The 11,740-nt window shown below is 33.0% G+C and overlaps 1 protein-coding gene across 1 annotated transcript; it reads left to right on the top strand.

Moving 5' to 3' along the window:
- The first annotated feature begins 1,773 nt into the window (after positions 1 to 1,773).
- Positions 1,774 to 10,517, top strand: LOC141293135 (uncharacterized). Its single transcript, XM_073825188.1, has 3 exons — positions 1,774 to 3,281; positions 4,934 to 5,193; positions 10,321 to 10,517. Exons 1-2 carry the CDS (start codon positions 1,793 to 1,795, stop codon positions 5,179 to 5,181), a joined length of 1,737 nt encoding a protein of 578 aa, XP_073681289.1. The 5' UTR covers positions 1,774 to 1,792; the 3' UTR covers positions 5,182 to 5,193; positions 10,321 to 10,517.
- The last annotated feature ends 1,223 nt before the right edge of the window (positions 10,518 to 11,740 follow it).

Below are 11,740 nucleotides of genomic sequence, written 5' to 3'. Positions count from 1 at the left end.
TATACTAGATAGTCTGGTCTTTTATCCACCTCCGCCGATCCCTGAGCAGCTCCAACCTGATGTATCAGAGATAGAAGATGAGTTTCCTCCACCTCCTCCTGGTTTTGAGAATTCACCAGAACCACCAGAATCTGTGAACCAGTCTGAGACACCTGACAATGTCTTAGACCCTCTTCTTCCTTCATCATGTGTTTTGGTGCCTGAGCCACCCACCAGACCACTTCCTGCTTTGCCTGTTTCTCCACAAATGCTGACAGACCTGGAACTGGAGAGGGATTTTACTGCTCGGGCTTCGGATATATCTACGGTTGAGGAGGAGGAGGATGAAGTGAGTGAAGAAAAAGTGAATAAAGAGATGGATGGAGAGAAAAGAGGAGGAGAAGAGAGAGCTAATACTGGCGAGATGCAGAACAGAGGACAGGAAGAACACGATGGGATGACTACGGAAAAATGTGAAATTGAAAAAGAATCAAATGGTAAAATGACAGAAGAACATAAGATTGAAGAAAAACAAGATATTACGGAACAACTTGAGCATGAAGAAGAGAAAGTTGGGGATATTGTGGAAGAATTTGAGAGTGAGAAAATTATGGAGGAACAAGAGAGTGAAAAAACACAACATGCAACAATGAGGTTAGAGAATGTGCTAGAAAAAGAGGAAGATAATAAAATTATAGAAATACATGAGAAAGGTTTGGAAGATGAAAATGAAAAAATTGTGGAAGAACATGAGCAAAAAGTGAAAATTGTGGATGAATTTGACAATGCAAAAGAACAAGACAAGACAAGCATGGAAGTATCTGGAACCGAATCGATACAATATGCAAAAATGACGGAAGAATGTGGGCAAGAAAAGGAGCAAAATAGACAAATGGAAGAAAGATGTGAGGAAGAACATGAAAGTGAAAAGGACAATGGTGTTAAAATAATGGAAGAACTTGAGGTTCAAAAAATACCAGTTGGGAACATCATGGAAGAACATGAAAGTGTGAAAATTACGAAAAAACATGAGCAAGATGGGAGAACTGTGGATGCATTTAACAATGAAAAAGAACAAGATGAGAAAAGCATGGGAGTATCTGAAACTGAAACTATGCAATGTGCCAAATTGATGGAAGTATGTGGGCAAGAAAATGAGCAAAATAGAAAAATGGAAGAAAGATGTGAGGAAGAACATGAGAGTGAAAAGGAAAATGGTGAGAAAATGATGGAAGAACTTGAGGTTGAAAAAATACAAGATGGGGGCATCATTGAAGAACCTAAAAGTGTAAAAGAACAAGATTGGGAAGTTACTGAAAAACTTGAGAGTGAAAAAATACAAAATGCAAAAATGATGTTACAGAATATGAGAGAAAATGAGCAAGATGAGAAAATTGTGGATGCATTTGACAATGAAAAAGAAAAAGACAAGAAAAGCATTGATTATTTAAAAAATATGGAAGAATGTGGGCAAGAAAATTGGAAAATTGCAGAAAAATGTGAGGAAGAACATGAGTGTGAAAAGGAACAAGCTGGGGAAATTGTGAAAGAACATGGGGTTGAAAAAATACAAGATGGGAACATCATGAAAGAACATGAAAATGAAAGGCAAGAAAATGAGCAAAATGGGAAAACTGTAGAAATATGTGAGGAAGAATATAAAAGTGAAAAAGAAATTGATGGACAAATGATGGAAGAACATGAAAGCAAAGAAAAACAAGATGAAACATTTGTGGATCCATGTGACAATGAAAAAGAAGAAGAAAAATGCATAGAAACATCTGAAACTGAAAACATACTGTATGCAAAAGTTATGGAAGAATGTGGGCAAGAAAATGAGCACAACTGGAAAATTGTGGAAGAACGTGAGTTTGAAAAGGAACAAGCAGGAGAAATTATGCAAGAACATGAGGTTGAAAAAATACAAGATGGGAATCTCATAAAAGAACATGAAAGTAAAAAGCAAGAAAATGAGCGAGATGGAACAATGATGGAAGAACATGGAAACAAAGAAAGACAAGATGAGAAAATTGTGGATTCATTAGACAGTGATGAAAAACAAGATGAGACAATCATGGAAGTATTTGAGACTGAAAAATTGCAAAATGCATCAAAGGTGGAAAAATGTGGGCAAGAAAATGAGCAAGATGGGAAAACTGTAGAAATACATGAACATGGGAAATGTTTGGCAAAACATGAGAGCGAAAATGAACAGGATTGCAAAATGACAGAAGACTGTGGTAGTGACAAAATACTTGATGGAGGCTTTATAGAAGAACATGAAGGTGAAAAACAAGATTGGAAAGTAGTGGAAGTATTTGAGACTGAAAAAATACAATATGTGAAAATTATGGTAACATGTGAGCCAGAAAATGAGCAAGAAGGAAATAATGTAGAAAAATGTGTGAACGAACATGAAAGTGGAGAAAATCAAGATGGCAGAAGATTGGAAGAGCAAGATAAAATAATGGATGTGTTTGAGAGCGAAAAAGAGCTAGATTGTAAAATTGGGGAAAGACATGAAGATGGGAAAAGTCTGAAACAAGAGGGTGAAAAAGATCAGAGTTGGAAAATGACAGAAACCTGTGAGAGTGAAACAATACAATACGAGAACATCAAGACGGACAGCGAGAACCATGATAAAGAAGGAATGTCTCATATGGATGTAGATAAAGCAGTGAACGTGACTGTGCTCAAGAAGGAAGAATCATACACAGAGATTATGAAGAGGGATAAGGCGATAGCAGAAAGTGATGAAGAGTTAAAAAGTGACAAAGAAAATGAAAAGGAACAGATGGATATATCTTTAATCCAGACAGAGATGGCTGACACAGCATTTTCCCAGCATGCTCCACTCTTCCCAGAATCCCATGCCACAGAGCCATCTCAAATCAGTGACGCATTTGTTCCTGAAAGTATTTCAATCACTCAAGATAAAACCGAGGCAAAGATGAGCTCAACTGATACTTCACCTAAAAGAAACTTACCAACCATTCAGGTTGAGTCAGATCTTTCTAGGTCAAGTAATCAAAGAGATTCAGACATAAAAGAGAAAACCGAATCTATTGACTTTCAAGCTTCCCCAGAAAACAGCCAAGACGCAACATTAGCAAAACAGACTCCTGATAAACAAACATGTGCAGAAATGCTTCAAAAGGATAAAATTGTGGAAAGCATTGATTTGGTTGAGGGGATTGATGCTGAACGCAAGACATCACCTATAGCTGAGAATCAAGCCGGGATTGGACAGTTAAATGAGAGGGAGGGGCTTACACCTGTCAGTTATTTCTCTGAGGACTCAGGTAATGATAATGGTGTCACTGGTTAGTGTTCTTTTAAGCATCTTAAAGAAAAATTTAAATTCAGTCATTAATTACTCATCCTTGTGTCATTCGGAGTGATCTTTGGGAGTGAAATTAAGATATTTTTGATGAAATCCGAGAGCTTTTCCTGCATAGACAGCAATGCAACTACCATGTTCAAGAGCTAGTAAAGTACAGTCGTGGCCAAAAGTTTTGAGAATTACATAAATATTGGAAATTGGAAAAGTTGCTGCTTAAGTTTTTATAATAGCAATTTGCATATACTCCAGAATGTTATGATCAGATGAATTGCATAGTCCTTCTTTGCCATGAAAATTAACTTAATCCCGAAAAAAAAAACATTCCACTGCATTGTTAAGAAGGCTTCAGGGCATCCAAAAAAGTCCAGCAAGCGGCAGGATCGTCTCCTAAAGAGGATTCAGCTGCGGGATCGGAGTGCCACCAGTGCAGAGCTTGCTCAGGAATGGCAGCAGGCAGTTGTGAGCGCATCTGCACGCACAGTGAGACCAAGACTTTTGGAAGATGGCCTGGTGTCAAGAAGGGCAGCAAAGAAGCCGCTTCTCTCCAAAAAAAAAAACATCAGGGACAGATTGATCTTCTGCAAAAAGTATGGCGAATGGACTGCTGAGGACTGGGACAAAGTCATATTCTCCGATGAAGCCTCTTTCCGATTGTTTGGGGCATCTGGAAAAAGGCTTGTCCGGAGAAGAAAAGGTGAGCGCTACCATCAGTCCTGTGTCATGCCAACAGTAGCATCCTGAGACCATTCATGTGTGGGGTTGCTTCTCATCCAATGGAGTGGACTCACTCACAATTTTGCCCAAAAACACAGCCATGAATAAAGAATGGTACCAAAACACCCTCCAACAGCAACTTCTTCCAACAATCCAACAACAGTTTGGTGAAGAACAATGCATTTTCCAGCACGATGGAGCACCGTGCCATAAGGCAAAAGTGATAACTACGTGGCTCGGGGACCAAAATGTTGAAATTTTGGGTCCATGGCCTGGAAACTCCCCAGATCTTAATCCCATTAAGAACTTGTGGTCAATCCTCAAACAAAAACCCACTAATTCTGACAAACTCCAAGAAGTGATTATGAAAGAATGGGTTGCTATCTATCAGTCAGGATTTGGCCCAGAAGTTGATTGAGAGCATAACCAGTCCAATTGCAGAGGTCCTGAAAAAGAAGGGCCAACACTGCAAATACTGACTCTTTGCATAAATGTCATGTAATTGTCGAATAAAAGCCTTTAAAACGAATGAATGCTTGTAATTATATTTCAGTACATCACAGAAACAACTGAAACAAAGATCTAAAAGCAGTTTAGCAGCAAACCTTGTGAAAACTAATATTTGTGTCATTCTCAAAACTTTTGGCCACGACTGTATATATATATTCCAGAAAGGGAGTTTTTACAGCGATGCCATAGAAGAACCAGTTTGGTTTCCCAAAGAACCTTTCAATAAACAGTTCTTAAAAGAACCTTTTTCCACTGTAAAGAACCTTCTGTAGAATGAAACGCTTCTATAAAGGTTCTTTCTGGAATCATTGATGCCAATAAAAAACTTTATTTTGTGATCAATAAATAATTTTCAAATGATAAAATCTCTTTTTTGTAACTTTGCAGATTCTGCAGTGGACCTAAAACATATTACTCATCAGCTGGATCAGACCGATAACATAAGTGATGTTGAAGAGGGAGAAGAGGCTATATCGCTCCTAGCCAATGACACAGATATGGAGCAAAACTTAAAATGTGATTCTGAACCCGATCAAGCGAATAAAGACATTAAATATGCAAGTCTGCAGAAGTGCGAAACCATCGCGGAAACACCCAGCGGCATGAGGAATGATAAGATAGCTGATGAAAAGTGAAGAACATAATTGGTAGGTGTGAGCTGTTATCTCCGAACACATCATTCTATTAAAGAATGCAACGTTTCTGGTTTTGATTGGCGTTAATTATAAAACCTCAAGGAGTGGAAGGGTAATTCACGGCTAATCGCACATTTGCTGTCCTTTTCACCCCGGGTCGGTTGCTTTTTGTAAGTCTCGGATGGTGAAATCTTACAATGCGATATAACTGCTATACATAATTACCCCAATTAAGAGATTTAGAGTAAATCTCATCATAATAATTATATTAGTAAATCTCAAAAGTGCTTTTGCTGGAAGGAAATATTACACTGCAATTTTCGACCGAACTCGACCTAGTATAAACACCTCAACCTCAAATTATCTCATATCAAGCGCACAGAAAAATTAAACTTGCGCAGTGACCCGTGCACAGCAAAGGATTGTGGGATAGATCAGTCATCAATCAGAAAAAAGACAGACAGACCGGAGACATGTTTATAAGGTACACTGAGTGCAAATAGTATCCTTATCTCTGTTCGCATCGAACATTCTTCTGGCAGAAATATTGGATAAGCTTCAGCCCATTCAAAAACATACCAGATTTCTATCTTTGTTGTTTATTCGTATGTTTACAACTATAAAAAGTTACTTTACAAGAATAGTTTAGCCAAAAATAAACATTTGCTGAAAACTGACTCACCCTGAGCCCATCCAAAATATAGATGAGTTTGTTTCTTAATCAGAACTTAGAAAAGTAATCATTTGATTCATTGCAGTGAATGGGTGCCGTCAGAATGAGAGTCCAAACAGCTGATAAAAACATTACAATAATCCAAAATCATTAAGATATTAAGTAAACATCATGTTCTGTTAAGATATTTTGTACTTTTCCTACTGCAAATATATCAAAACTTAATTTTTGATTAGTAATATGCATTGCTAAGAACTTCATTTGGACAACTTTAAAGGCGATTTTCTCATTATTTCGATTTTTTTGCACCCTCAGATTCCAGATTTTCAAATGGTTATATCTCGGCTAAATATTGTCCTATCTTAACAAACAAACATCAATGGGAAGCTTGTTTATTCAGCTTTCAGATGATGTATAAATTTCAATTTCGAAAATGTAACTACAGTCTATCAATATTAAACATCTCAGCTACACAATAAATACTGAAATATCCAAATGAACTAAAACTAAAAACCTAATAAAAACTGCAGTGTATGGACTAATTAAAATAGTAAAAATGAAAAAAAAAACATGCAACAAAATTACCAAAACTTTAACTTAAATTAAAACGAAGCCAGAAAATATAAAATGAAAATGTAATTCTCTGTACCTTTAAAAGAGTATAAAATGGGCCCCTGAAATTAATCCAAACAGGTATATCTATAAATGTATATCAATGTATATTACTGTGTACGTCGATAGATTCCTTGCCAAAATACCAGTCATAACTTTTAGGGTTATTCATGCATGTTTACTTGAATTGTATGGAATCTCAGACTGGAAAGAGGCATTCCATTGTGGCATCTGGGGGTGGCCACACCTGTGATGAGACCTGGACCACATCCATATTTGCATTCACATCATTGCTGCTTTAAAAATTAATATGCACATAAGAATGTTCCCATCATTAAACCCAGATGCTGTCATTTTATTAGCACAATGTTAAGTGTAAGCAAACAATAATAAGTAAGCCAAGTTAACCCTGGGGCCCTGCTTGAAATAAAGATTCATGACACTGTTGATGTGGCACTGAAATGTTGATTAATGGCTGGTTAGCACTCAACAACAAACAAAATAGTTGTAACAAAGTGACACTGTTGACAAATCTACAGCGCAAACTAGGGTTATTATATTAGTAAACTTTTTATTTCAAAACAACCGCATTAATAATAACTGAAATTAAATAAATATTTTAAAAATCCCAAAAAATAAAATAAAAAAACAAAAAGACTTTTTATACTCAAAAAAAAAAAAAATATATATATATATACACTACCGTTCAAAAGTTTGGGGTCAGTAAGACTTGTAATGGTCTTTAAAGAAGGCTCTTATGCTCATCAAGGCTGCATTTATTTGATTAAAAATACAGAAAAAAACAGTAATATTGCAAAATGTTTTTACAATATAAAATAATGTTTTTTATTTTAACATACTTTAAAATAGAATTTATTCCTGTGATGAAAAGCTGAATTTTTATCAGCTGTTACTCCAGTCTTAAGTGCCACATGATTGCCAGGGGTATGAATAATTTTGGGCTTGACTGTATATTTATAACAACATACAAAACAATTAGAAAAATGAAATAAAATTAAAATAGGGAATTTTAAGGACAACTAATTAATTTAAAAAATATTTTAATAATTGTTACCCTGGACCACAAAACCAGTCAATATGGGTCAATTTATTTTAAAATTGAGATATGGAATCTGGAATCTGAGGGTGTAAAAAAATCTGAATATTGAGAAAATCACCTTTAAAGTTGTCCAAATGAAGTTCTTAGCAATGCATATTACTAATCAAAGTAAGTTTTGATATATTTACAGTAAAAAAAATTACAAATCTTCATTGAACATGATCTTTACTTAATCTCCTAATGATTTTTGGCATATAAACTCTATACTTTTAAACCATAAAATGTATTTTTGGCTATTGCTACAAATATACTTGTGCTACTTAGGACTGGTTTTGTGGTCCAGGGAATAAATGGCATTATTTTTATTACATGGCAGTATTTTAATTCTTCTTCTTATAATTCTCCTTCACTAAAATATAAAAGAATATATAACAATACTTTTCAAAAGTTTCGTTTTTTAAGTTATAATTTTTTTATTCAACAAGGAGGCATTAAATAGTTAAAAAAATAAAAACACTAAATCCTGAAAAAGCAGAACAACCATTTTTATAAAAACTAATAATAAGAAGAAATGTTTCTTGAGCAGAAAATCAGCATAATAGAATGATTCCTAATACTTTTTTGGAACCTGTGATACTTTTTAAAGGATTCTTTGATGAATAAAAAGTATAAATCTTTTAAAACTACTTTTTATCAGTTTAACGCATCCTTGCTAAATAAAAATATCAATTTTAAATATTAAAAAAATATTAATATTAAAAAAAATCATTTATTATTAGAATGATTTCTGAAGGATCATGAGACACTAAAGACTGGTGTAATGATGCTGAAAATTCAGCTTTGCATCACAGGAATAAATTAATTTTTTTAATCGAGTCCCGGCCCTAATATATATAATATATATATATATATATATATATATATATATATATAGATGGCAGTTTGGGAGTTTGGGGCGGGTGTGACATATTGATCACAAATAATATAAAGAATTTGTATGACTCACATCCGATGTTTCTTTAGTACAAGTTGATGAAAACTTTATGGCAGGTTCTGACATACATCAAAGATTTATAGTAACTAATAGCCAGTGTTCTTAACGCAAATGTGCTTTAACTATAGCCTTGAACTCGAAATGTAACATTCCAAAACAGCAGTGATGGCTTTTGCCAAATGTATAAACGACACGTCTTTATTAAACACCCAGTCCTTCCAATGAACTCTACAAAACTAAATTCCAGTCTTTCAGTTAAACTTGGCATGTAACGTACATTTGCCAACTGCAATTACCTGCATGTATGCATTTTTTTTTTTTTTTTACAAGGGTGCATTCAGACAGTAAAGACATTTATAATGTTACAATAAATCAAATAAATGCTGTTAGTTTGAAATTAAAATTTCTATTAATGAAAGAATGAAAGAATCCTGAACGGCTTAAATCAAAAATATCAAGCAGCTGTTTTCAACATCGATAATAAGCAGCAAATCAGCATATTCAGAATAATTTTTGAAGGATCATGTGACACTGAAGACTGAAGTAATGATGCTGAAAATTCAGCTTTGTGTTATCTATTTAAAATATATTCAAATTGAAATTGGTTGTTTTAAATTAGAATAATATTTTACAGGCCTACTGTTTTTACAGTAAAATTACAAAATTATACCAACCCCACCCTTTGAATGTTAGAGTTTTAGGCCAAAAATAGTTGAAAAACAGCTCAGGTGAACACATTTTATACAAAATGCCCTGAAGTAATTCTGTTAAATATACCATGTGAAACAGAAACACATATGTGGGTGTTCCTGGAGCATTGAGCCATTTGACATATGGGAAATTTACTTAGCAAACAAGTTCATAAGCCTGTTCTGTTGATCTTATTTATACCACAATTCACCTTGACATATATGTCTTGCATTCTTTCTTTCTTATTCTTATTCAAATTCTTATTCAAATTCTTTCTTACAAATTCTTTACATAGTCTTTCACTTCTTGATAAAAAAAGTATTTTTATCTCTTATACTCATCAAGGCTGAATTTACTTGATCAAAAAATATTATAACATATAATAATGTAATATTGTAAAATATTATTACAGTTAAAAAAAACAGTTCTCAATATGTTTTAAAGTATAATTTAGCTGAATTTTCAGCATCATTAATCCAGTCTTCGTGTCACATGATCCTTCAGAAATCATTCTAATATGCTGATTTATTAGCAATGTTAAAAACAGTTGTGCTGCTTGATTTTCTTTTTGGAACCTGTGATATTTTTTAAAGGTTTTTGATTAATAAAAAGTTCAAAAGAACATCATTCTAGATAGAAATCCTTCTTAACAATATAAGCTTTGCTATCTTTTTTTTTTTTTTTCCAATTTAACATATTACCTAAAAATATTAATTTCTTTCGAAAAAAGAAAGAATAAAAATGTACCAACCACAAACTTTTAAATGGTAGTTTATATTGTTACAAAAGATTTCCATTTTAAATAAATGCTGTTCTTTTTAATGTTTTATTTATTAAAGAATCTAAAGGATTCTGAAGGATCATGAAGGATCAGCTTTGCATCACAGAAATAAATTACATCTTAAAAACATATTAACATTTAACGTTGAAATAATATTTCACAATATTACTGTTTTTTTCTGGATTTTTGTTACAACTTTTTAAAAACGGTTTTAAGAAACATTACAAATCTTACTGATCTTAAACTTTTAAATGTCAGTGTACATTGCATATTTTACATTTAGATCTACATCCACCTAATAATTCCTTATTTCTATCTTTTTCATGCAGGAGACATCATGGGAACTCTGTGCCAATCATAGAGGAGCCTGTTCAGAGAAATATGACTAATAGGTGTTTCTCTCAACCAATCACTGGAGGCCTTTCAGTGATTTGCTCAAAATTATTCTCATATGCGCACAATAATGCAATATATGTAAGTAGCACATTCAGAACTATGTCCGCAAATGCACTTAACATACAATGGGCTCCAAATGTTTGAGACCACACTGACAATTAAGAAAATGTATACATAAAAAAAAGTCCAAAAAAAAAGAAGAAGAAGAAGAAGCAGCTGTATTTCTCAAATCATCCTGGAGAACATGATTATCATAAATTCATGTTCGTTTTTTTCTGTTCAGTTTTTCACTCAAATTGTTACACTACCAGTCAAAAGTTTTTGAACAGTAAGGTTTTTATTGTTTTTGAGAAGTCTCTTTTGCTCACCAAGCCTGCATTTATTTGATACAGCAAAAGCAGTAAAATTTTGAAACATTTTTATGTTTTCTATTTGAATTTATTTTCAAATGAAATGTATTCCTGTGATCAAATCTACATTTTCAGCATCATTACTCCAGTCTTAAGTGTCACAAGATCCTTCAAAAATCATTCTAACATGCTAATTTGCTGTTCAAAAAACATTTTCCATTATTATTTTTATAAACTTTTCTTTAATATTTAAAACAGTTCAGTACATTTTTTTTCAGGATTCTTTAATGAATATAAAGATAAACGCTTTATCTGAAATAAAAAGCTTTTGCAACTATACACTATACCTTTCAAAAGCTTGGAGTTAGTAAAATATTTTTATTAAGCAAGGATGCTTTAAATTGATCAAAAGTAGTGATAAAGACATTTATAATCAGAAATCAGATGTTCAAGAAACATTATTATTATCGATATTTAAAACTGTTGAGTAAATTTTTTTCAGGATTCTCTGATGAACAGAAAGATCAGCATGTATTTGAAGTAAAACGTTTTTGTAAATTATATACATTACACCATTCAAATGCTTAGAGTCAGTATAATTTTTTTATTATTATACATTTTTTAATTATAGAAATTAACTTTTATTTCGCAAGAATGCTTAAAAATGTTACAAACGATTTCTATTTCAGATAAATGCTGTTCTTCTGAACTTTCTATATTAATCAAAGAAACCTGAAAAAAATCTATTCAGCTGTTTTCAACATACTAATAATAATAAAAAAATGTTTTTTGGGCAGCAAATCAGAATATCAGAATGATTTCTGAAGGATCGTGTGACACTGAACACTGGAGTAATGATGCCAAAAATTCAGCTTTTAAATCACTGGAATAAATTACATTTTTACAATTACAAATCAGTTTTTTTAAATAGTAAAAAAAATTCACATTTTTGCTGTACTTTAGATCAAATAACTGCAGGCTTGGTAAGCAGAAGAGACTTCTT

Source organism: Garra rufa, chromosome 19 (assembly GCF_049309525.1).
Source record: "Garra rufa chromosome 19, GarRuf1.0, whole genome shotgun sequence".
Taxonomy (NCBI): Eukaryota; Metazoa; Chordata; class Actinopteri; order Cypriniformes; family Cyprinidae; genus Garra; species Garra rufa.
Note: the sequence above shows the minus strand (reverse complement) of the source record. Positions and strands in the feature narration are given on the sequence as shown.